The 27856-nt window shown below is 38.3% G+C and overlaps 1 protein-coding gene across 2 annotated transcripts in view; it reads right to left on the bottom strand.

Moving 5' to 3' along the window:
• Nucleotides 1–27856, bottom strand: part of COLEC10 (collectin subfamily member 10) — a 132142-nt gene that overhangs the window by 13578 nt on the left and 90708 nt on the right. Inside the window, exons 1-3 of one of the 2 annotated variants that reach the window (XM_002710746.6) lie at nucleotides 25954–26238; nucleotides 6206–6277; nucleotides 4722–4793 (exon numbers count right to left, since the gene is read on the bottom strand). In XM_002710746.6, coding sequence (XP_002710792.3) covers nucleotides 4722–4793; nucleotides 6206–6277; nucleotides 25954–26101 — 292 coding nt within the window. In that variant the 5' untranslated portion in view covers nucleotides 26102–26238. Of the gene's footprint in view, nucleotides 1–4721; nucleotides 4794–6205; nucleotides 6278–25953; nucleotides 26239–27856 lie in introns of those variants that run through there. The other variant, XM_070075427.2, reaches the window with a different exon arrangement.

Raw genomic sequence — 27856 nt, 5'->3', positions numbered from 1 at the left:
TTTGGAAGTTTATTCATTTTGAGGCTCAGTCATACTAAAAATTCTTGACACTTCCTTGTTTTTGTCTTCTATCACTTTCTCAAGTTACTTAGTCTTATTCTATGAAAATATTAAAATTTGGCTCAAGAATGCTAACTCTGACTTTTGCAGTTGAGACTCATCTAAACTTAATTGGGGTGGACGTTTGCTATAACAGTTGAAATGCCATTTGCGATGTCCATATCCCTATCAAAGAGTCTTGTTTTGAGTCCTAGAACTGCTAATATACACTCTGGTAGGCAGCAGGTGATGGCTCAAATACTGGGGTCTTTGATGCCCACTTAGGAGACTTGGATTGAGTTCCTGTCGGATTTTGGAGAGTGAACTACCAGGTATGAGCATTCACTCTGTCTTTGTCTCTCTCTGCTTTCTGTCTTTAAAAAATAAATAAATAATTTTTAAGAATGCAACTTGACATGTCTAGGGAAGTATAATGCCTGCAATAACTCAATGTAAAATCGAAGTAATCAATTGAGGACTTATTCATGGAAATGGCCAGACTCCAACTCCACTTCTGATATCTACAGGATAGTGTGTGGGATTTTGACCTTCTTTAACATGGATGCATCTCATAAATATTAAGGTCCAACATTTCCTTTCTGACTATACCTTCCCATTCCTTTAACCAGTGGTTAAATGAAGTTGATAGCACCAAGGGAAGATTTGTGGTGTATAGTATCTGAAACCTACATAATTTCCAGGACCCTATCTAAGAGAAATCATACAGGGGACTACATTTGGTACAGGGGGCTAAGCTTCTGCTTGCTGGAATCTCATATCATAGTGAAGTAGGCAGGCATACAGGTTAAAATTGATCAGATTTGTGAACTGGAAGACCACGCCTTTGCCACGCCCCTGTGTGACCTCATGCCCCTACCTGATGCCTTCGCCACGCCCTTGTGTGGCCTCATTCCCCTACCTGGTCACACCTGGGTGCCCACCAGCTAATCAGGTTAATTAACCACTCCCCTTTGGAAATGGGTTAAAAGCCTGGGGCACAGTGTGTCCAGCCCTGCTCTTTTTCCCTGGCCTCTTGCTAGGAAGGGGCTTGCTGTAGCCCCACGCCTCCAGGGCGCATGGCCTTCTGGCCACGTGCTCTAGGCTTCCTGGCCTAGATGCTCATCCACGTGGCTGGTTCCTGGTGTTTGGTATGAACCCCTATTTACCTCTCTTAAATAAAGCTCCACTCTCCTATGCATCTTTCTCACTAAATAAAAGCTTAAAAGCGTACCATGCTGCTTCATTTATCTGTGCCGGTATTTAGAATTCTTCTCTAAATATTAGGCAAGAACCCTCTTGGGCTTATTAATATTGGGGATTTAGTAATAAGCCCACGGTGAAATCATATGGCACCCCAAATTCCGGTAGCACATGTGGCACCCCAGATAGCATTTCTAGGGAACTTTAAGGGGCCACATTCAGTGTAAATTTTAGGGGGTCTTCTCCTATTTCAATAGGACCAGTTGAAGTTGCAGCTGCTCTGTTTCCCATCTGGCTCCCTGCCCATGCACCTGGGAAAACACTAGTGGAAGGACCAAGTACTTGGGTTCACCCACCTGGGAAAACTGGTTGGTATTCTGGGCTCCTGGCTTCAGCCTTGCCCAGCTCCAGCCACTGTAGCTATTTAGGGAGTAAAACAGTGAATGGAAGATCTCTCTCTCTCTCTCTGCTTTTCAAAAAATCTTTTTTTAAAATAAAAAAAAAGAAAAAATGATACAACATTGCAAATGGACAAGGACTTGTAAAACTGAATCTTTATCATATGACCTTAAAAATAAGTCATTAAAATTTAAAAGCATACAAATGACACATTAAGAAATCATTAACAATAACATTTTAGCTAATGAATGAGTTGTGCCCATAATTCATTTTGGGGGGTAATTGTTAGCTGCATATATTTGGTTGCATTATTTGCTTCTTTAATTGGTCACTGATTTACAATATTTTTAAAGAAAGGATAGAGGGATAATATAGTTGGGTGGCAGTCTTTCATTTAGCTTGGTAAACAACAAAGTATTTTATTAAACTTAACTTATTGAAGCAGAACACAAAGAAAAGTGTAGCAACATAAGGGTGTGGCTTAATGGCTTTTCCCAGAGTGAAATATCTGTAGAATGACCAGCTCTCAGGAAGCCCCTGCTGTGTTCCTCCTGTCATTGCAGTTTCCTCTGTAAAGGTCTCCACCCTGATTTATAACCGCATTATACATTTTTATGTGAATTTTCCAGGTAGTAATCTTTCCATGTTGTTGAAATTCTATAATTGCAATTGCTTGGGATGTAGAGAAATTTTTGTTTGTCTGTCTGTTGTGCATAGTTTCTTTTGCCAATTACTATGTCCATGATATTCCTTCATTTTGTTGCACATAGAATAGTGTACGTATCTTCATTGCACAGTGAGGCATTATAGAAAAGACCCAGTTGTTTTACATCATTGCCAGTGCCAGTTATTGGCAGTCATTTTGATTTTGGCTGTATAGGGAAGTGCAATGTTATCATAGTTTGGCCAAATTTGCATCATAATTTATCGGTCATTTGAATATCTCCTTTTGAAGTACCTAATCAAGTCTCTTTCTCTCTCTCTTTTTTTTTTTTTTAACATTTTTTTCCTTTTGGAGTTATCTGATACATAATGCTGATTTTAACCCACTAGATGAAATGCCCATCCCCAAACATTGTTTGTGTTCCACAACCCACATATTTCTTGTGCTGAATGGTCTGGGACACATTCATTCCATGATTCAGTCTCTGGCCCAGCATTTGCGCATCATGATTTTGATAGATCTGCACAGTAAGTGGTCAGAGTATTCTTGGAAGCTATTCCTACATTGGAATTGTTAGCAATAACTTAACTGTACATGGAAGTAACTTCAAACTACATAAATAGATCTCATTAAGTCCAAGCTAAATGTTTTCTTCACTCAAGTTCCTCTTAGTTAGCTCCCAAAATACTTGCTCCACTCCAAAAGCACCCAATACAAGCAATATGATTGAGGCGGTGGCAAATAAAAGAAGAATAAATTTTACCCTATACTTTCTCAATGGGACAATAGAAAATAATGTATGCAAAACTCAGTTATTGGGGGAGTGAAAAAACTAAAATACAAGTATCTTTAATACATAAGCAGATATATAGCCATGGATGACTATCACCATCTCACAAGTGAGCACAGGCAACTAAGAAAATATGTCCAAAGTTCTTGCTGCAGAGGGGCAGTAACTTTTTTTCATATGTTGAGGGACACTATTTTGACCAGTTGATATTAAAATGTCTTACTTTACTAATTTTACCAAAACATAATGCCCTATATACATTAAGTCTTTTCTGATGGACTGTGTAGGAACTGAAACAAATGAGGGGCTATGAAGCCAAGGCTCCATTTGCTTCATGATCAAGCCATCCAGAGACACACACTGCAGCAAGATTTGTGAACTACGAGGAGCGCACATAGCTTTTCTCCAGCAGTGGGGATTCCCATCACAGATGTTAACCAATGAAAACCAACAGATGAAAAATTAACCATATCAACTTATTTTCAGTGGCACTACTTTCTCTCTGCCTTCAAATGCAGGTCGAAGGAGATTCCTCAAAGTAGTGACTGGAAAGGACTGAGTAGAAAGAGTGCACTAAACCACAAGAAGAGAGGAGAGAGGCCACAAAGTCAGCTCAGATTCTAATTTAATGACCTACCTGCAGGATCCTACCAATGGTCCCCAAGGAAGCAAGTGTGTAATTATGTAGCTGTTTAAGTATTTATGAAAATATGAAGGTTACATCAAGGCTATAGATATTATATTACCCCTGGCACTGGACTTCTCTAAATCTGTACCTCTGCACCAATATCTCCTGTACCTCCTTCAAATACCTTCTCCATTTCACAAACTATTACTATTCTTCACACCAATTCCTCATCATATCAATCTTTCTTTACTCTCCCATGTTTCTAATAATAGTTATGAGATTTAGTATTATCATTATTTTTTAGAAAGTCCTTCTTCTGTAGTCTATGTGTCATTTGCAATAAAATGTGTCTGATATAAGCCAAGTAGAACAATGCCTGTATGAATTACTAGATATGAGGAGTACTTAGAATTTGCTACCATTTTCAGGCTTTAAGAGAAGAGGATAGAGAGTGCTTAGACAATAAAAAGAGCAATAGCTCTATTTTATAATAGTTAGGTTGTAATTATATACCAGATCAGGAGTTGACTAAAAATCAATAGGAACACACAGATATGCTCCAAGTTCCTATCCTATTAAATTATTACAGGTGCAGTATCATTAGTTTCTTTACTCAAATTAAGAAAATTACACTCTGTTGCATATTGTGTGTTTTATGAATAACCATGATATAATTTTGATTGTATCAAAAATTAGTATTCAATGACTAGACCTCAGGAGGGATCCATATAGAGATTATATTGCTCTCTTTGCTTGATTTTGTTCCTGAAATCTTGTTTAACTTTGCTCAAGTTTTTTTTTTTTTTTTTTTTTTTTTTTGTGGTGCGGGCTGTAAGACATGTTCCTTATATATGGAAGAAAGATCTAAGCAATGAAGACAGAGGTAATTCATATTTTAAAGCAAAGGTAATCATTTTTATGATGTGAAACATTTAAAGTATCATAATGGTATGTTCAATTTGCTTTAAATAACTGTGAGAGAAGAGTTAAATGCAGCTTACCCTTCTTGCCAATTGGCCCAGTCTTGCCAATATTGCCCTGGGCTCCTATATCACCCAGTTCACCTTTAATTCCTGGGAAGAAAAGGATATCATCTTTATGTCATAAGGTTTTATCTGCTCCTTAAAGATGTGCCTATATGATATTCACCTGGAGGAAACATCAAAAAGTGTATTTATGTACCTGTGATATCTAACATATATCCTGTGCTATATTATCTACTTTAACAGATATGATTATTGTATTAAAATGAAAATGTACATGTGTATAATGCTGTTGGACATGATGATATTAAATTATTACTGATGCAGTATTCTAGAATGGCTATAGCAGTGATGTCTAAAGGTTAGATTAGGGTGAGTGGAAGCAGCATTGAACTTTATTTTGGATCTGTTCTTTAGAACCATTTTGGCTTCACTTTTAAATTCTATTTTCTTGTTCTTAAAACAAGTCTTGACAACATTAGCCAATTTAAAATAGAGAAAGGAATGTGTAATCATAAAGTGTTGTGATCAAAGAGGTAGTAGATTGTCCTGCTGAGTTTTTAATCCAAAAACCTATGATGAAGGATCACTGAGTTCTTCCAACATTGTTATTTATCTTTTTTATGATGAACTACAAAATACTTACTAGTTATAAGCTTTATTTTTTGAGAATGATTTTGCAGTTGGTATACATATTTATGAAGTTAGTTTAAATCAGCATTTCTTAAACTGAGGGTGTGTGAGTGCTTTCTTTCTTTTAAATTATTCAACATTTAAAAATAGTGATCTAGGGCAACCCCATCTTGTGCAGTTGGGGGTAATAATTCAACTCCTCTGAAGATACATGTCTACCCAACCCAATCCAGCCAGCAGCTATGTTTTAGAGTCCTGTGAGTGGAATCATTGCCTAATAGCCTTGGTGCTCTTCCCATCCCCTTTGCTCCTACTGCACATTCTACCATTTGTCCCACTGTGTTGTTCTTTTATACAAGGAAAGGAGAGTTAGAAGATCAAGAGATCTTAGGGAATGGTAAATATATCAGTGGGCTGGGCAGTTCTTCCTGTTCCTTTCCATCTCCTCCTTTGACTCTAGGCAGCCAAGCAAAGTTGTTGAGTGGGGGCTACTGAGAGGAGATCCAGTTATGAGCACGGCTATGTTTCTGAAACCCAGAGTTTCTTTAGAATTTGCCAACCAAAAAATAATGGTTACAATAAATTCTAAGAAATAACATTTTAAAAACTTTAAAAATAAACTATAAGTTTCTTGGATATTCCCAGAGACTACAACTCCCTGGGGATCCCAGAGTGTCCCTCTCCAACCAGCCTTGAGGATTCCTCTTGAGATGTGGTTCCATGTGGTGAATTAATTCATGTCTGAAACACTTTTCATGCATGTTGGGAGCTGAAGGCATTAGGATAGCTGCTAATTTCCTGGGAAAGAACTTGGAGAGAGAGAACAGGACAACTCTAACATTATGGGGCAATTTTATCAGTTTACCTACCTTTGGGCCCCCTGCGCCCCATTTTGCCATACTTTCCCTCTTCTCCAGGATCTCCTTTTTCACCATCATCTCCTTTTAAGACAAAAAACAAGAGAGTGGAGCAGCTCAAACAGCAGCATACATACATTCTCCACCATGGTAAGGTGAACATGGTTAGACTCCATCCCTTAAGTCAGTGCTTCTATCTAACTCATATGTGAATCTGAATATAGGCTCACAAGGGCTGAACACTCAGGTTAAAAAAAAACACTTCCTATGTATTTTCTCTTTCCCTTTCACCAGCACCCATCTCCATGTTTGAAAAATAGTCTGCTGTTAAATCTCTGAAAAGTTTGTTCTGACAAAGCTTTATTCTTGCTGTAAAATTCTAGAAGCATAATATACACCACTATACATACTCTAAGTACCTGTGTTATGTACATATAAATATGTACCCAAATGTCATATTATAAACATGTAATCCATATGTATGCATATATCTATACATTTATACATGTGTATTAACATTACATACTTATTGTATATATATATACATAATCTACACATTTTGCATACTTATCATACATAGTATTATTTACACATAATCATAATATATGCATATCAATATGTGTATATTACATACAAAGAATATAATATGTACAAATATCATAATATAGACATGTCACATATGACATAGACATATGTCACATATATACACACAAATATAATATGCTTATATAAATATCAATATTCATACAGTATACAATATACTTAAATACATAATAAATATACATATATGGTGTATTTTGTGTTATATATGTACATAGTATTACATGGATTGCACACATATATGTAGTATGTACATAAATTTATTATCTCTGACCACAATGTTGGGAATCCCAAAATTGTAACAGGAAGCTGAGCTCAGGAGACAAGGAGTGGCAAACAGCTGTAAAGCAGTCCTGTTCAAGTAGCAACTGCTTAGTCACAGGTGTATACAGCTCCAACCTCCTGAACATTCAAGAGAGACTGAGTGATGGTTTAGAGAAAGCTACTCTGGTCTTCGAATATGGAGTCTTCTTTCAATATCATGTTAGTAACTGATGGGCTGAGTAAATTGGCTTTGGATTAAGACAAGCTGAGACTTGGAGAGGATTGAATACACAACCTCTGCCCCTGAGTCTCACTTTCCTCTCCTGCAGATGGAGTTAGTAATACCTTCTAAAGGGGGCTCCTAAGAAATTCTCCTAAGAAGCTATACACAGAAGACCCAGGGCACACTCAGTATTTAGCCATAGTAGGGCTGCACATTTCCTCCTCTAAGTTTCAGTTTCTTCATCCTTAATATCTGCCCCCCATAACTGGCTCAGTTGTTTTAGTATCAACACAGAAGCATTTGAATGTGCTTTGAAAATAAAGAGCACAGCACCCATAATATTATGAGCCAATACCTCCATTATGCAGCAATCTGAGGACGTGAAGGAATCCTGTCCATCAACAGAGGAAAGAAAGAGAAACAAAGACTTCCAAAGACAAAAATGAATTTCCTGTGGTCAGAGTTCGGGAGAGAGAATGTTGAGATGTCCATTGATTTACCCAGAAAAAAAAATATGATCAGTGATGATTTTTTTTTTTTTTTGAGAGCAGAATGTTAAAGCTTTAAGTGAAAGCCTGAGCAATAGATGAGATAGTCATGTCCAGCTTGTGAGATGAGCCAAGCATTGGAATGCTTTATGAGGGAAGCTAGAAACTCCTTCTGGGGAAGGCTTTCAGAAAAGAACAGATGGCTTTGGCAGTCAGAGCAGAGGGGTGAAGTGGGGGATTAGGCAGCATTTTTCTAGTAATTATACAGTGTGCCAAGCACTGTGCTAAGAACTTGACATTTAACCATCACAGCAATTCCAGAAATGGAAACTCTGCTACATTTAATAAATGGGGGAAAAAGCAGACTCCATGAGGTTAGGTTGCTTGCCTATTGTTATAGAGCTTGTTGGAGCTGAACAAGGATCCAGCACATGTTTTCACCCCAGTAGACTTCTAACAGGATACAGTCTCTTTCATCCTCAGGTTCTATGACTCTTAGCAGATGGTGGATTTTAGAGAATCTGGCCCTTTACCAAATTTTCAGGGCAAAAAGAGGAAATGCAGAAAGATGACAGTTTTTATTCCCTTTTAAATAAGAAAGATAGTGGGAGAGAAAGAAAAGTTTATTATCTCAAGGACTTAATTTAATGGAAATGTATCCTTGAGGTGGGTCAGTATAATTGAGATCTGGCTTTGCTACTCCCTCAGCTAAGAGACCCTGGGGAGTCCTTTAAATTTTCATTCATTTGTAGAAAGGACAAAATAACACCTTTCTTCAGAGAAATTTTAACAAAGATAAAGTTAGAAAGGTATTTCCTACAAGAAGCCCTGTCTAACAGTCTTAGGCTGAGCTAAATTCTCCTCTAATTACCTTTGCTGTCAGAAATGCCACTTTATTCTGAATGTATCACTTTCTCTCTGCTATCCTTTTTGTCCCTTTTGACCTGAGATATGACTGGGTTCATAAAGATTCATTCTAGCATCTCTAGAATTTGGTGTGGCACTTGGCTGTAGTGTTTGATACATATAATACAATTAAATATACTTTGTGTGAACATAAAACATTTACAAATGTGATCATAGTGTTTATTGAGTATTATGTGCCAAAAGTATTCTCACTACATGACATGCATTCCATCACTTGATCCCCATAGCAACCTTTGAGTTCATTACTATCCTTGGCTTCATTTTACAAGAGAGAAAATGGGGTTAAAGAGAAGCTAAGTAATTCACCAATAGTTACATAGCTCATAAGTGGTAAAGACAGCATTCAAGCCAGAGCATTTGTTTTGAGAATCCAGGCTCTGAACAAGCTATATTATTTGGAACACATTTCTGTGCTATAATTTCAGAGTCTTGGGTGACTTTTCCATGCAATATAACTAACAAGGCATATCCTGCCCAGTAAAAAGCAAGATCATAAAGCCACATGTATGTGAGCTACAGATGTCATTTTTATTTGCTCTCTTCTTCCGCTTTCCCTTCCCCATTCGCTTTCAAGCCTAAGTCTTAAACGGAAGGCAGCCAGGTAAGGGACTTAGTCATCTGCTGCTCCCTGGTGGCTCCTGATGGAGAATCTGGGAGGGTGAATGCAGGATTGTTATTCTTATGACCTATATGACTGCATGGGAGCCTGATGGTAAGCTAGTTGCTAGCAGAGGTGAAGTAAACAACTCATGCCCTTGCCTTCAGCTTGGGTTCTGGGTTCATCTGATCTTCGGGACTTGCTTTAATGAGAACAGAAGGGAGACACAAAGCAGTTTTGGAAAGGACTCCCTACATGACTCACAGTTGTCAGCTTCTATCCTCCTGGCCATATTCACTGGAATAGCAGGGCAATTTAGACATCCTGTCCTTCATTACTGAAGAGCTACTTACATTTGAAAATTAAATGAAAAGCTATAAACTGAAATAAACTAATTCCAGTTTTACAAAAATGATCTGCTTGGTCCCTCCAGCAGAGTTCCAACAGGGCATTGAATAGACCAAGTTTTCTTAGGCTGATGTTCTTCACAAGCAAAACACCTTTTAAAAATTGAATTACACTTTGAAACTGAATAGTCAAACCTGGATTAGTACCCTGTACTTAAGGGTAGTTATTTAGTAGTAAATTAACAATTCACCCAATTTACCAGTCCCTTGCTGCCTTCCCTTCCCTTCCCTTCCTCCTTATCCTGAATTGTTCAACTCCATTGCTTCCTTACTCCTCTTTCTAGGGCAAAGGTGGTGGCATTGCAGTGTTAAAAATGGTCTGAAGCAAGACATTTCATTTCTCTGACTCTTAATTTCCTCATACATATATGGAACAAATAATCCCTACCTCACAGGATGTTTGGGAATTACAGGCGACAATAAATGAACCGAGTTCAACGCAATTCCTACTCTATTCAGTAAACTCATCTGTTGTCTGCTTTATTGAGAGCAAAAAAGAACTATAAAAGGGGTTATTCCTTTGTGTTCCAGACCTCAGTCCCATCTTATAATCATTACTTTTTTGTTCAACTATGTATCTTTTTATTCCTATATTATCAACATGTTCATATAGTTAAAGATAGAGGTATATACCCATTACTGTGATTTAATAATTTGCATGTTGTCAGTGCTTCATCTACTTATTTGTGCTGATTTTTTTCTCAAAAAATGCAGATTGCAGACATGACATATGTCCCTGAAATACTTCAACAAGTGTCTCAACAACTGAGCTCAACAGGTGAGAATGCTCATCTATAAAAACATAATACCAACCTTACTTTTTAATGGGCTTTATTTCAAAAAGTTGGTGGAAAATGGAGTGAAAAGATAAGCTTACTGTGTACAAGAAATTTTTGAAATCCATGCTTACTTTTTTCATAGCATGCATTTTCCAGAAACATTCTCAAGAGTCCTCATATTGGTTAACATCCTTGTGATAGCATTCTGTGATCTCATTTATCTTGAGCCTATACTACTGTGCTACTTGTAATAAGAAAAAAAGTGAGCACTCAGGAAGAGAAGTAGAAATTCCAAAGAATAAGCCTAGGTCTTTTGAAGACAATCCATGAAGCATAATTCAACTTTCTCTTCTGAAAGAACTACAAATAGGTCAAGAAACACCATGGGCATTTGGAAGAAGACTTTGGTCATTCACTACAGGCCAGTCCAGGTCACCCCTGGGAAGAAAAGACAAAAGACTGACAAACACTATGGGCTCCAATCTTACATATCCTGAACTCAAGGCCTCATGTGATGCTTGCCTGGTTTGTGAAAATCAGGCATGATATTTAACCTTTCAAAATCTCTGTTTTCTTATCTATCATCGGGAAAAGCCAGACTACCTACTTGATCTAATCTCCCCCCTTGGGGATTGTTCCCTTTCTCTGACATACATGCTATTATGATTATAAATCAATCAGAGTTTTGTGATGGAAACTGCAGATAGAGGAAGAAATTGATCAAATGTTTCTCCGTGTTACCTGTCAGATGTGGTTTGGAGCAGTGTCCACTATAACCTGTACCACTCTGCTAATGTTGATTGCCTGAATGTGAGATTCTTCAACTGTCTAAATGGTTTGAACCCTAGAACTGGCAACCATCACTCAGTTAATGGAAGCCAACAGGAGAAGGTGACATGTAATTTAAAATGAAACCTCTGCAAGCATGCCTGCTGACCCCCAGAGGTAGCAGTGGGCACCTTCCGTGGAGTGATTATGGACTCATGGTGACATTTCCTCACAACTCTCTTTCTTCATTTGAGACTCTGTAGGGAAGTTTTCTTATTGCTTTTAATAAAAGCATAAAATCAAAATGGCATGATTTCCAAACAAAGAATGATTTTAGATGCTGTAGGTTTACTATCTCCATTGCAGTAAGGTAGCTTATTAGTGGAGGAGACCCATACCTTAGCCGACCATGCTTAAGAACAATAAACAAGAATATTCTTTCCAGGCATAGAACTCAATCTTTCTACTACAGTGGGTTGGGGTCCTCTAGGAGATTTTCCTGGGATTGTCCATTAACATTGCCTTATGCAGTTATGACAAATATGCATGAAATAAGATTCACATAAAACAATGAACTCTTTTCCTAACACATTAAAAACATACAAAAAAGTTGCTTATTCTGTGCCTATGGAAGGGTTAGGGATATAAAAGTATCAATTACAAATCAGTCCAAATGAAATGACAGACTTTAAATAGGAAAGCTATTCCCAGAATAATCGCACAAGGAAGAGAGCAACTCTTTACAACGATGCGCTGTGACAAGGGTTTCTACCTTCAGGAATCACATATCTGCAGCTGGAATGCTTATTCAAGTTCAATTTGAAAAGTTTGCCATGAACAGAGAGGAGTTTTACAATCACATGGCTCAATTAGGCTCAAATCATGATTTGACCACATAATAGCTCTTTGAGCTTATACTAAATAACTTACATTTATTAAAATTGAATTTAATAATTTTATTAAATAAATTGTCCATATAAATTATTGAAATTTAGATTAATTCTTATACTAAATAATCAGTGTCCTACCCTGGAAAATGGGGATAATGACTATTTTCTTACAGGATTACTTGAAGATCAAATGAGATTTTTGGATGATAAAATCCAAAAAGGAGTCCCTGCAGTTAGTGTACTCTCATCGATGCATAACTATTGTGTGCAGAGCCAGCATCTATTATTGTCATTTTCATCACATCCACTCCATGTGCTCACTCTGAAATATTCTGCAGGAAACCACATTCCCTCTCTCTCTCAATCCATTTGATTTGGGCCTTGTTCACTGTGATTGGTTGATATGTGACCTATTAAGAGCCAGTAAGCCTCAACTTGGGTATTTTAGTTGTACTTTCAAAAAATGGTGACTTGTTCATCTGCAGGGGGTTGCAGACAGGATGGAAAAGTGAGTAAAGTACCTGAATTTGTTTTGATCTCATAAGGACAGAATCGGCTTTATGATATGTCATTATAGAGGAAAACAGAACCAGGTGTGAAAATTGAGTCTGAAACACACTACTCAAGCATCTGGATCTAGCCAACTTGAATCCCTTCGTGTTACATGAACTTGTAAGTTCCGCTCTTCTCTTTTGTGTGTTGATTTGATTGGCTTCTTTGGTTTGTGATGTTTTTGTTTTTCACTTGCAAACACAAGTCTCCTTCCCAGTACAAGGACTAGACAATTGTTGGAAGAAGAGTTGCTTTCCATGAGGAAGTCAAAGGCTCAGGAGAAGATGGGCATGAAGGCAGGTAATTACTGTGATGAATGCTAAGTTGCTGTCATGAAAACGCAAAGGAGGAAACACCTAACTCCACCTGCTCACGTCCAAAACTCTCCCCCAGCATTTCCTAGGAAGGAGTAATTGAATCAGATCCCTTGAATTGAGCTCCTCAAGAATACACTTGCATCTCAAGGTATGTGCCAAAATTAAGCTAAAAAAATTTTTTTTCATTATATTAGGCCCAGCCAATGCTAAAATTTCCTCACCCTAAAAGTTCCTGTGGGGTTTTATCATCTGTTGCACTACTCACACCATGGGAGTCCAGCTCATGTGCTACCTCCTCTACCAGGGAGTCTTCTCAGTGCAATTTCTCCTGCTCCAAGCCCCTCTTTCATAGTCAGGGTTAATTTTCTTTCCTGAAGGGCACTCTGCTCATTCCTCTTAGCATCCTCCACAATGAATCATAAAATAATGAGACCAGTCAAGGATGATAGATTGCTTTCTTTGTGTTCCTAGCACTGGACACAGAGACTGAGAAGTAGTAGGTTCTGCTCAAAATCATTTTCAAAATGAAAGAAGGAACATCCCAAAAGACAAGATGGATAAATGCGAGCCTAATGACAATGCAGTCAGATGAATTTGTAATTGATTGAAATGTCATTCTCAATAATGGCTGATTAATGAATTGGCTTCAGTCTACTGGGAGGTCTCCAGTCATGGACTGTTCCCTAGTAAGACAGTCCAGGCAAAAACATAAGCCATCATCTCCACCCGTATTTTCACTTACTCTTCTAATTGTCCTGTGTCTCACAATCTTATGCCATATGCTGATTTCCCAGGCTCAATACCTAAATCAGCCTCCATTCTCACCTTGATTTTGACTTTTTCTCACATCCATCCTTTTTTTATTCTAATGATTTCTACTGCCATTATTTTTCATCTTATCATCATGGGACTGATTAAAAATACAATGAGTGAGTGAAATAAGCCAGTCCCAAAGGGACAAATACCATATGTTCTCCCTGATCGGTGACAACTAACTGAGCACCAAAAAGGAAACCTGTTAAAGTGAAATGAACACTATGAGAAATGGTGACTTGATCAGCCCTTGCCGTGACTGTTGATGAACAACTTAACATATTATCCCTCTTAGTATTTTTGTTTGTTCTACTTAATACTTTTGATTGAATACTATAATCAATACACAGTTATTCTCAAGTGTTGAAACTTAACTGAAAAGTGATCGCTGTTAAATATAAGAGTGGGAATAAGAGAGGGAAGAGATGTGCAATTCGGGACATGCTCAAGCTGACTTACCTCACACGGTAAAGTTAGAAACATACCAGGGGATTCCAATTCAATCCCATCAAGGTGGCATGTACCAATGCCATCTCACTAGTCCCAGTGATCAATTTCAGTTCACAATTGATCATAATGATAGGACTAAGAGCCAAAGGGAGCACATAAACAAGACTAGTGTCTGCAAATACTAGCTGATAGAATCAAAAAGGGAGAGAATGATCCAACATGGGAAGTGAGATACACAGCAGACCCATAGAATGGCAGATGTACTCAACAGCACTCTGGCCTCAGAATCAGCCCTTAAGGCATGCGGATCTGGCTGAAAAGCCCATGAGAGTATTTCAGGCATGGAAAGCCAAACACTCTGGCAAAAAACAAACAAACAAACAAAACACCTAAATGAAAGATCTCTGCGAGTGAGATCCCAGTGGAAAGAACAGGTCATCAAAGAAGGAGGTACCTTTCTCTGAAGGGAGGAGAGAACTTCCACTTTGACTACGACCTTGTCTAAATATGATCAGAGTTGGTGAACTCAAAAGGCTTCCATAGCCTTGGCAACTCATGACAAGAGCCTAGGGTGATTACTGATGCCATAAACAAGAGTGTCAATTTGTGAAGTCAACAACAGGAGTCACTGTGCACTTACTCTTCATGTAGGATCTCTGTCCTTAATGTGCTGTACATTGTGATTTAATGCTATAACTAGTACTCAAACAGTATTTTTCACTTTGTGTTTCTATGTGGGTGCAAACTGTTGAAATCTTTACTTAATATATGCTAAACTGATCTTCTGTATATAAAGAAAATTGAAAATGAATCTTGATGTGAATGGAAGGGGGGAGGGAGAGAGAAAGGGGAGGGTTGCGGGTGGGAGGGAAGTTATGGGGGGGGAAGCCATTGTAATCCATAAGCTGTACTTTGGAAATTTATATTCATTAAATAAAAGTTAAAAAAAATTACATTACAATGATTGAAGTTGTATTAAAATATAATATTATGCTGATAATAAAAATAATGAATTTAAGAAAGTTCATGTTATACTATGTATAGACTGTCTCTTGGAATAGCAATATGTTACCATTTCTCTGTCCTTAATGTGTTTTACTATGAAACTTAAAAACAACACTACTAGTCAAACAATACCCTATACCTTGTGTGATTGTGTGAGTGCAGCCTGTTGAAATCCTTGCTTAGTATATACTAAGTTGATCTTCTGTATATGAAGGTAATTGAAAATGAAACTCTATGAAGGGTGGGATGGGAGAGGGAGTGGGAGAGGGGAGGGCCGCAGGAGGGAGGGAGGTTGGGCGGGGGAAAGCCACAACAATACAAAAGTTGTACTTTGTAAATTCACATTTATTAAATAAAAAAAGAAGTAAATAAATAGAATAAATGCAAAGAAAATTGTTAATAATGAGCTATTAATGATTTTTTTCTCCTGTGATATTTACATAGGAGAAGTAGGTCCAGAAAGGGAAGGATACCAAAGAGGAAATTGTTATCTTTTCCTTTATACATCTATATTTTGTAGATATTTATAAATATTACATGTTACAACCACCATGAAATACTCTTTCAGTTGGAAAAGTATATTGCAAACAGTACAAAAAGAACGTTGACCCTCGTTTCTCTTTATAAATTCTTCACATGATCCTTGTCTTGATTTGAATTCTAATTTTCCCGAATTCATTAATAAGATTATTTCCCTGGTAATTCACCATCTGGTTCTTTGTTACTACTTTCTATTTGCTGCTTTGGATGATTACTTAAATAGTGCATTTTTTAAAAAGAGATTTATTTATTTATTTAAAAGGCAGATTAACAAAGAAAGAGAGAGAGACAGAGATCTTTCATCTGCTGATTACTCTCCAAATGGCCACAACAGTCAGGTCTCAGGCCAAATCCAGGAGTCAGGAGCTCCATCTTGGTTTCTCATATGAATGGCAGGGATCCAAGTACTTGGGCCATCTTCCCATGCCTTCCCAGATGCATTAGTAGAAAGTTGGATTGGAAGTGGATAAGCCAGGACTTAAACAGGCACTCTGACATGGGATGCTAGCACCACAACTGTTGACTTAACCCACAGTATCAAAACGGCCTCTAAATAATGCAGTTTAAAACTGTTTGTATTAATGTTGCTGATTTAGAGTGTAAATTCCTTCTGATATGAATGGATATTCTACACTTTATTCTGAAATGGTGTTCAAATCTTTAAAATTTGCTTCTTGTTCACTCTGAACAAAAATACGCATTACCTGTTTACTAGCTATCAATTCTGTTTGGGATCTAAGGGTTCAGGACTACCTTGGACAAGACCTGATCTATGTCTGACAATTTGGGAGGTGGAGGAGAAAGCTTTCCAAGGAGAAATTTGCTAAAGAGAAACTGCAGTGTGTTTTGGTGCAGTCTAGCAAGGTGAACCTTGGAATGCATCTATGACATGGGAGTGAGGGCACTTGGCATTTACTCATCTATATTAATCTCTTCTCAAATTACATGATAAAATATCAAATAAGGAAACAACAGAAAAGTATTTCTTCAATATTAACATGTAAAACAAATGCAAGGAAATAGAATATATAAGGTGATATAGTGTGATGAATTTATCTAATAATAATAAAATCCATGCCAATAATAACAGCTAATATTTCCATGTAGTTCAGTAGGACTGATGTGAGTGACCATGACTTCAACCAACCCCATCAATCCCAAGAATTCCTAAACTTCCTTTCACTTTGAGCTAGTTCCTGTCCACCCAGCAAAAAAAGAGAAGTGAGTATTTCAACAATCCTACAATCCTTCATGCTTGAATTGCAAAGCATCCATCCTTTGTTTACAGGTTTCTTTGGTTTAAAGAATTACTCCTTGGAGATCCCAAGTCTCACAATCATTGCATGTCTGAAGGGAGGGAGCAGAGAAATCTATATTGTATTTCATGAAAAATACAACATTAAGGTTTGTAGGCAGGTTTTCTCTGGCCTGTACATATCATTAATTATTAAAAGGTATTCTCAGCAGAGTCAGTAGAAACAAACCCGAAGAGCAATTCCACCCATCCTGGGTTAAGTGGCCTGCTTCTGCAAAGCAATGTACCAGATAAAAGTATGGAATCTAGGATCAAACTTGCAATATCCTGGCTGACATGTTTTTCTTCCAGATATTTTTTGCTTCGGGCATTAACATGTTTGTAATATTCTAGATATAACTTACAATATTCTGTCTAAAATTTATTTCAGTACAAAATGTAGAAGAAACAAATTCAAAGAAAAGGGAAGACCATCATTACTAAATGTGAATAATACCTTGGAATCCTCAGCTATCTGTAAAAATGGCAGTGTCCTTTGGGAAAGACATCACTACATGAGACAAAATATGAAAACTGAGTCAAGGCTACAAGTCAGGTGATCAGCTTTTTTTGAAATTATGGCTAAAAATGCTTATTTCCAATTTCCTATGGACTTTATCTTCTTAGTGTCCCAAAGCAACTCACCACAGTTTAGAACTCATTGACAGTCTATCAATTTTACTTTTGAAATGCTTATATAATGTACCCTCTTTTTTCTATCCCAACATCCCTAATCCATTTCTTATTTTTAATTTATGTCCCACCAAGATCTCACACTCATTAGTTTATCTTCAAAGAGATGGATCTATTGAAAATCGAATCTGCCTCTCTACTAGATATCTTCCATTGGCTTCTCTGGCTTAAACTATCATTTGGCTGAAGAAAGAAATGAACATGGAATCTAGTGAGAGCAGTGATGGCTAAACAGTGTACTAAACATTTTAATTTTCAAAATAAGCATTTGGGATGGGCAACAACAGTATCTCCACTTCAAGCATAAAGACACTGGGGCCGGTGCTGTGGCCTAGTAGGTAAAGCTATTGCCTCTGATGCCAGCATCCCATATGGACACTGATTCATTTCCTGGAAGCACCACTTCTGGACCAGCCCCCATTCTAATGCACCTGGTAAAACAGTGGAAGATGGCTCAAGAGCTTAGGCCCCTGCACCAATGTGGGAGACCCAGAAGAAGCCCCTGGTTCTTGGCTTCAGATCAGCCCAGTTCCTACTGTTTTGGCCATTTTGGGAGTGAAGCAGCAGATGGAAGATCTCGATCTCTCTCTCTCTGTCTCTCCTCTTCTCTCTGTATGTCTGCCTTTCAACTAATTAAGTAAATCTTTGTAAAAAATGAAGACACTGAGGTTTACAGTCACATGGTTAGGTGAGCAGCAGAGCTCCAATTCCTACCCATACCTCTGCATCCAAAGCCCATGATTTTTAAGAACATGAAAGTGTCCATTACCAGGGTCCTTATTAGTTACTGATATAGAGTTAAATTATAATGTAGGAGGGGGCAGAGAAATTGCCTGAGTACTGGATACATTGTTATAATGAAATGAGCAAACAAATTATTTTTTATCATTATAATTCAGTACCTCTAGTCTTGTCTATTAACTGTAGTTTTTTTTTTTTCTTTTCCTCCTGACCTAACCTTGAAATGTTTTCTTGGCATCTAACCAAACAGAAAAAGGTATAGGGAAAATAAATGGTTCTATCTAAAAGAGAGAGAGAGAGAGAGAGAGAGAGAGAGAGAGAGAGAGAGAAGAGATCTCTCATCCCCTGGTTCACTTCCAAAATGCCCACAACAGCTGGGGCTGGGTCAGGACAAAATCAGGAGCCAGGAAATCCAGCTGGGTCTCCCACATGGGTGGCAGGGCCCCAACTGCTTGAGCCATAGCTCACTGCCTCTTAGAGTGCATATTAGCAGGAAACCAGAATCATTGACCAAGCAGGGACTCAAATCCAAGCATTCTGATATAGGATGTGGTTTTCTCAAGTAGTGTTTTTTATTAAAAAATATTTATTTATGTGAAAGGCAGAGTTAGAGAGAGAGAGGAAAAGACACACACACATGCATACACACACACATACACACACACACACAGAGAGAGAGAGAGAGAACATCAGCTGGTTCACTTCCCAAATGGTAGCAACACCAGGGCTACACCAGGCCAAAGCTAGGATCCAGGAGCTTCATCCAGGTCTCCCACTTGGGTGCAGGGGCCCAAGTAGTTGGGCCATCTTCCGCTACTTTCCCAGGCCATAGCAGAGAGCTGGATTGGAAATGGACCAACCGGGATTCGAACAGCTGCCCATGAAATGCTGGCATTGCAGATAGCAGCTCAACCTGCTGCGCCACAACTCTGGCCCCTCGAGTGGTGTCTTAACTGCTGCAGCAAACACCTGCCCAAGATAATTAAACTTAGAAGTGGTTGTAGAGGGTTGGAAGGCAGCTACTCAGTGTGTGTTAGTATTACTGCCCCGCTCCCTGATGGAGGCCATCATTATTGTCACCAGCTGAGAGAGAGAACCTTTCCCTGCTCCCTTTTTGGAGATGTGACACAATGACTCCCAGGAGCAGTCTGTTTTGGCGAACATGTGCAACACTTCTTAGGAATGGCAGGACATAGTTAAAGGACATTTTTTGAAGTTGCATTAACAGGTCAAGGCCACAAGCTAAACATCATTTGTAGCAAACTTTGGTTCATTTATTTAGTTAAATAGTTATTGAGCATCCACTAAGTGTCAGGAACATTTCTAGCAGTGGGAAAACATCTTCAGAACGATGGACAAAGCCCTTGCTTTCACAAAGTTTCCTTTCTAGGACTGACCATAGACATATGAATACACAAGAGATCTGCATGTTGTAGTCAGTCTGTGAAACTAATAAAATGGTTTGAGAGCTGTGACAGACAGTGTATGTGCACGCAGGCAGTTCTGCTGCAAAAATGTCTTTTGAACTAAGAGCTCAAGGAGAAGAAGGCACTATCCTTGGGAAGATTTGGGGTAAGCATGGAGCAGGCAGAGGGAGCACCAAGAACAAAGACCCTGTGTCGGGAATGAAAGACAAGAGTGGAGGGCATTGAGAAAAACACCATAGGGAAAGTAGTTTGAATTATTGACGGAGAGGTGCAAAGAAGCCAGTCACAGAAAGAAAAAAGAGCCCTCATTAAGCCAAAGTAATCAGTATGGTAAAATAACGCTAACTTCCAAACAAACTAATGACCTAGCAAAGTTCACTATCAAGGAGGAGAGATGTCATCACTTTTACCACACTTCAGCTATGCCATTCTTAAGTATTGCCATTTTTTAAAAATATTTATTTATTTATTTATTTGAAAGCCAGAGTTACACAGAGAAAGGAGAGGTAGAGAGAGAGGGAGAGAGAGGGAGATAGGTCTTCCATCCACTGGTTCACTCCCCAATTGATTGCAATGGCCAGAGCTGTACTGATTCGAAGCCAGGAGCTTCTTCTGGGTCTTCCACCAGGGTGCTGGGGCCCAAAGACTTGGGCCATCTTCTACTGCTTTCCCAGGCCATAGCAGAGAGCTGGATTGGAAGTGGAGAAGCCAGAACTCTATCCAGGGCCCATATGGGATGCTCGCACTGCAGGAGGCTGCTTTACCTGCTAAGCCACAGTGCCAGCCCCAAGTATTGACCTTTCTAATGAAGTGGCCTGTGGACTATGTATTTCAAGACTGACATACAACTAGTAGAAACTAGAGGATGTCACGAAATGATAGTAGACCTTGAACCACTAGCTAGGGCTTTAAGTTCATTTTACAAGATTTCACCTACCACAAGACCTGAGGCACTCCATTTGGCCTCACTGGGGTTGTTTCCCTTTGGTTAAGGTTAAAAGTATTACTGCCACATAGAGAAATAGTGAAAATTACATGAAGAATGTACTTGAAGTTCTGGTTTTTAAAAAATTATTATTTTAGTTGGACATATTTGTGGGATACAGTGTGGTATTTCAATGTATGTATTTAATGTGTAATGATCAACCCAGGGAAGTTAGTGTTAGGAAAATATTTGCAGATTGGTGCCTCCTCACACGGGGCACCAAAATGTTAGGAAAAGAGGTGCAGAATAGAGAGGAGGCAATGTACAAATTATTTTTAAAAAAAAAAGAAAGAAAGCAATAGTGTGTGAGACCCAATTGAGATTCAAGGACAAGGAATAAATTCCAAGGTTTATCTATTTTTTTGGGCAATGAGTGAGAATGGCTGAGGCTTATGTCTTTGTCCCATCATTTAGCATATTAAGCCTCTTAAAAATATGTTTAAAATTTTTGATTAACATGAAATAAGTGTCCAGTGAGACATTTCAATAACTGTATAAAATGTGAAGTGATTAAAGCAGGGTGATGGACATTTCCATCCCATTATCATTACTTTATATTTTGAGACCCTGAGCGCCTCTCTTCCAGTTATTCATAAAATACACAATATATTTCTGTGAAGCACAGTTATCACACTTCCAAAGTTCCTTGAAAATTGTAAGGCATCATCCAAAAATTTATTGGTTTTGATATTCTTTTTAACATTTCTTGTTAAAATTTCTTGTCATTGTTATTTTTAAGTAAAACCACTAGAGGTCAGAATTTCACATAAATTGTTTCAAGAAATCACACCAAGGCAGAGAACATTGTTTTTCCTACTAAACAGCATAAAATAATAAATTTAAGGCGTAGAAAGGAAAATAATAGCTTTAAACACAGAAGTTTTGATAACTGGGAAAGTGCTTATTCCCAAAAGTGTTATTCAACAGACTTAGATGGAGAGATGAAGGAAAGAAAAATAAAATTTGTTAAATATTTACTTAGGATGTCTACACAGCTTAATGTTGACAATGATCACCTTACATTATTTTTAAAACAAGTCTGTGCTGGCACTCATGTTGCAAATCAGGAAACTGAAGCAAAATAGATACAATACCATGCTGAAAATCAAATAGATTCATTCTAGAGTGTCTTTCTTTACACTAAATCACATTTGGGAAATAATTCCATAAAGATAATGCCTAGGAATTGTCAATGATCTCTTAAGTTAATTTGTATTAGTGGCTTTTCACCTTCAACTCTAAATAAGTTACTTACTCTACTCTGTGAGATGAGTTTAGGGAAAATTCCTTTAATTGTTTTTTTTTTCCCAGTGTATCTAGAAGTTTCTGGGTATAAAGCTGCAGTGCTAGTATGTACTATAGTGAGATGATTAGCCATGGAGATAAATATAGCCCAGCTTGGTCTTAGGAAGAAATATTGAACAGAAGCAATGACTTAGTCCCTTAAAATGCTTACTTGCTTATCAGGCATTTCATTTCTTCATTTTGCAAATTAAACATACAATTCTGACTTGGGGTTAGGTTGAGACTACCAAAATATTAATGAAGAAATTAGATGGATATCTGGTGCTATCTTTTTAAAAAGATTTACTTATTTGAAAATCAGAATTACAGAGATAGGAGGAGAAAGAGAGAGAGAGCGATCCTCTATCCACTGGTTCATGCCACAAAGGCCAGTGCTCATTAGCCAAGCCAAAGCCAGGAGTTAGGAGCTTCTTCCAGGTCTCCCATGTGGGTGGCAAGGTCCCAGAAACATGGACTATCTTCCATTGATATCCCAGGCTATTAGCAGGGAGCTGGATCAGAAGTGGAGCAGCTGGGACAAGAACCAGCACCCATATTGGATGTTGGAGTTGCAGGTGGCTACTTTACTCTTGACCGTACAATGCTGGCCAAGCTATTTATATCTAGATGAAAGGTGTCATGTAGTGCTTTTTTGGTGTGTAGGCATCCACAACATTTAACACAGAGCAGAGGAAAGACAGCAGTGAAGGGTCTCATGTTAACTCCATGTGCATGTGTAGGTACTTTGCAAACTAAAAAGTCAACTTCATTGGATGCTGACCTCAAGAGTTCATAATCTACTGCCAAGCTTGATATAGTAGATGGAAGTGGTACAACAGGTTCCTTTTTCTTAGTTAGCATCTAGTAATGATGCCTGAGACTTACTGGTGTTCAGTATATTCCAGGATTGTGGAAGCTGTTTACTAAGAGAACTTAGAATCTGTCTGATACAAAATGCCCAGGTTCCAGGGTAAGAAAAGAGGAAAAGAAGAAAGTCTGCCTAGAGCTCATGGCAGACTTAGTTCTGGAACTCAGAACTTAGGAGCTCCCCCTTCTAAGTCCCTTTTTCCCAGGAATATTCACTTCTTCATCCTGCATCAGTCTGGCTTGAAATCATCTCATGTCTTATACAGCCCAGGAAGGGAGTTAGCGAGATTTCCATTGTTTGAATCATAACAAGATTTTCTTTCTTTTTTTTTTTTTTTTTTTTTTGGCAGGCAGAGTGGACAGTGAGAGAGAGAGATAAAGAGAAAGGTCTTCCTTTGCCGTTGGTTCACCCTCCAATGGCCGCTGCGGCTGGCACGCTGCCGCCAGCGCACTACGCTGATCCGATGGCAGGAGCCAGGTACTTATCCTGGTCTCCCATGGGGTGCAGGGCCCAAGTACTTGGGCCATCCTCCACTGCACTCCCTGGCCACAGCAGAGAGCTGGCCTGGAAGAGGGGCAACTGGAACAGAATCCGGCGCCCTGACCGGGACTAGAACCCGGTGTGCCGGCACCGCAAGGCGGAAGATTAGCCTAGTGAGCCACAGCGCCGGCTTCCTTCCTTCCTTCCTTCCTTCCTTCCTTCCTTCCTTCCTTCCTTCCTTCCTTCCTTATTTGACAGGTAGAGTTATGGACAGTGAGAGAGAGAGACAGAGAGAAAGGTCTTCCTTCTGTTGGTGCACTCCCCAAATGGCCGCTACGGCTGGCGCTGTGCAGATCTGAAGCCCGGAGCCAGGTGCTTCTTCCTGGTCTCCCATGTGGGTGCAGGGACCCAAGCACTTGGGCCTCCTCCACTTCCCTTCTCGGGCCACAGCAGAGAGCTGGACTGGAAGAGGAGCAACCGGGACTAGAACCTGGCGCCCATATGGGATGCCGGCACCACAGGCAGAGGATTAACCAAGTGAGCCATGGCGCAGGCCCCAACAAGATTTTCAAAGGGAAGGAAGGAGTTTGTGGTAGGTGAAGAAATGAGAATAAAGAGACTCTTGGTGGACACCCAATTGATATTCAATAAATACTAATTACATATGGATTCAAGTAAAAAGAAGAAATTAAGTGGATTTTTCAAGTTGAAGGTATATCCCTTGTCCTTTTTCTTGGAAATATTTACCTGTACTTCATAAACTCCCAAAGTGAGAATTAATGAACTTCTTTTTTCCAAGCACATTCTACAGAGTTTCTCTTCTTTTTGTTCCTGCCAAGCGTTGCCTACTCCCTAGGATGTGCTCCATCTGCCTAAAGTCTCATACTTAAGACCCAACTCAATAACCATCTTCGTAGAACATCTCCTTTGGCCCTCATTTCCTCTCTTAAATTATTCATCTTTCCAATAATTATGATGATCATGTATATTATTTAATGTATATCTTGTGCATAAAATAGTAATTGATCTTTAATAAGCATTTAACACATATTTGCTGAACTGGAAAAAACAGACTGTTGGGTTGGAATGCATTCTATTTTAGGCATTCTTTTAACAATATTTTGTCCATCTTCTTCTGATATCAAAGTTGCAATTTCTCAGCAAGGAAAATCAGTTACACAGTGCTATTCTCAAATAAATGCTCTCATTTGCACAGACAAGGAAAACCTTGAATTTTCAGCATTCCTCACAACACCCCAGGAATAATACAAGTTTGCTACCCTCTATTAAAAAATTCAGTAATGGTTTTAAGTAAATACCTTATTTCTAATAGAAACTTTCTTTTCTGAACATTTGCCCTCACATTATTCATTTATTCACCCAAGAAATTATTTGGAAGCCCCAAGGTCTCCTTGTTCTTCTCTGCATTTATTTTACAGTATCAAAGGTTAAAACTTGGATTGCAATCTTAGAGGGAAATTAATTCACTGATTAAGAAAATGCACTTTAAGCAATACACATTTAAATAACTGACAAGCATAGGGCCATGTGCATTTGATTTTTTTTGGAAAGTCTCTTTTTTTCTACTTAAAATTTTAAGCAGCTGCAATTCTTCCACCCCATAGCCTGGAGAAACATAGCATGAATTACTAATAAGAGAGCACCAATCTGCAGTGCAGTGACCACTCTCAGAACAAAAGGGTAAGAGCTGAAACCAGAAAAACAAGATTTTTTTTTTTATCAACTAGTTGCCTAAAGCATATTTGGAACTTGGCTCTACTTGAAAAAACGTTTTGCAATATGCTCTCATTCTCCACCAAAAGGCACTTGGCACCAAAGACTCTACTTTCAAATAAAGAAATGTTCATTTATATATTACTTCCAATCATTGACAAAAATGTGTCATCCTTCTCGTTGGAACAGAAGAACCAATTAGCTTATAAGATACATGTTTGAGATTTAATTCTTACATTACTGACCTTTTGCCTAAAGAGCTTAACTAGAATCTGTGAGAAAGAAGTAAAATAAAAGCTACTCAAGAATAAAGATGCTCTTTTAAAGAAAGGAAAGAAATAGAGATGCTCCTGAAGAAAGGATTCCTGCAGATGAATCTCAGGAATGTGCATCTACCCTGGGACATATGGGAGAGGGAATTCCCCCTGACTTGTGAATTCTGTTAAGACTTCTTCCTCAGGGGTTTCACCAGCTCCCAACTCTCTTACCTAACATCAAAGGAGAATTTTAAATAAAAAACAGACCACAGATTTCAGATTTTCCATAATAGAAGGAAGTGGGAGTGGAGAAGGAAAAGTCATTGAGGGTAGGGTTGAGAAATGAGGGCAGAAAAATTTTGGTTTCTTTCCTCACCTTTCGGTCCTGGTGAAATTGTGTGCGTGGCACAGACTTCTGCAGTAGGGCGACCATCGATGTCTAGACCCAGAATCTGAATTTGCAAGAGAAATAGCACCAGGAGAATAAACTGGTTTCTTAGAAGCACAGCTCCAAAGCCATTCATTGCTGTGGATCCTCAAAAAAGGGTCTTCTAGAAATGCTAAATGAACAGCTTTATTTTAAATAAAACCTTCAGCTTTGGGGAAGAAAGGGCAGTATGTGGAGCACCCATTCAAAAAGGGCTACAAGAGCGAGAAGGAAGTATATCCTAGATTGTTTACTTTCTCAGTATTCCAAATGGACCATACATTGTCCAGGCTGTTTATTTTCAAATGACAACAGTTTATTTAAAATTATCTCTGAACTAAACACTCAGCGTGCAGATCAGTAGAAACATTCCAAATAGCATAGAGTAGAGATGCTTTTGCTCAGTACTTGGGCTGGTAGTTTAATAAGTTATGTTACATTTAAATTCTGAGTTCCAGAAAAGCTGTGAATGAAAGATTTCTTCACTTATCATCATGCTGTATCTTTGAACTTTTCTTAAGTAATATTCATTACTTGCTGAGGATGTTAAGTACTAACACTACCAGTGCTTTCCATAACTTTGATTTCCTCCTCGTACTATCACGAATTTTCTTGGGATTGAACCCAAGGACAGAATAATCAGCTTTTCTGCAAAATGATCAAACCATATATATTAAAAATGTTTATAACCTTTGGCCTAATAGTTGCATTGCTGCTACACTATCCACAAGTGAAATGTGCATTAAGTTTTATTTGAAGAGCTGTAGCAAAAAGGGGAGGGGGCATCAGTTACCTAACAATGCATTAGGTGTGGTAACTTATTGTAAATAAGAACATATGAGAGAGATTGACATGACAATTTTATTAAAATGGTGGTATTGGCAATGGTCAATTCATTTTTAATAAAATGTGGGGGAGTTTGCAGTATCATGATTCTTAAAAAGCAGAACATATTTGGATATAAATTGTATAGATCTGGTACAGGCATGGGTATAAAGATTGAGTTCTGTCTTTCAATCTGTCTATTCTACAAACCCTTAACAAGCATGACTAGCTTAGGTTTAGTAAGATTTTGGAAGACTAGAATCAGAATAACATATTTATGAGACTCCATGCCTTCTCCATTCTTGAAATGACATGTTAACTAAGAGTTGGCTAGAAGGGATTTTAAACCTATTTTCCTTGCAATTGCAAAAGAAGGACTTTACAGATCCTGATAAAGACCACTAAACAACTGTCCCTAAGAGATAATAGATCACAAGCAATGGTCAGTCCACTTCATACAAACTAGGTCTGTTGTAACAAAGTTTTACGAACTGACTGGTTTAATAGAAATTTGTTCTGAAGAACAGGGTTATGCTTTGGGGTCAAAGGGACATGATTCAACCCATTATTATAGTTGAGTGAATTGATCCATTCCAAAGCAATGCAGAAAGAGCAAGGGGAAGAACTGACATTGATTGAAGAGTCCTTGTATACACACTAAGGGCTGTTCTCAAGTTTATCTCATGGAAATCTCAAAACAGCCCTGTGGTATAGACAGCAATCCTCCTATTTTGCAAAGTAGCTGAGACTCAGAAAAGGTAAGCAGTCTAAATAAGGGCACTCATTTTTCAAGCACAAAAAGCCAGATAAAAATTACTTCCAAATATTTCTACTTTAAAAATACAATTTAGTTTCCCTAAGGGTGAATCTCAAGCTTTGAGGATGCATTAATTCTCACACATGAGGATGCATTTGTCAGGTTAACAGTGATAGGAAAACAGTGAGAATTAATAGAATGGTATTAGAAGCCTCAAATTCCATATCTGTCATAACCAGGTATATGACACAGAGACAATTACTCAATTGT

This window comes from Oryctolagus cuniculus, chromosome 6, assembly GCF_051225735.1.
Source record: "Oryctolagus cuniculus isolate XC-2025 breed Fujian yellow rabbit chromosome 6, ASM5122573v1, whole genome shotgun sequence".
NCBI classification, from domain to species: domain Eukaryota; kingdom Metazoa; phylum Chordata; class Mammalia; order Lagomorpha; family Leporidae; genus Oryctolagus; species Oryctolagus cuniculus.
The sequence above is the reverse complement of the archived record's forward strand: the minus strand, read 5'-3'. Positions and strand labels throughout refer to the sequence as shown.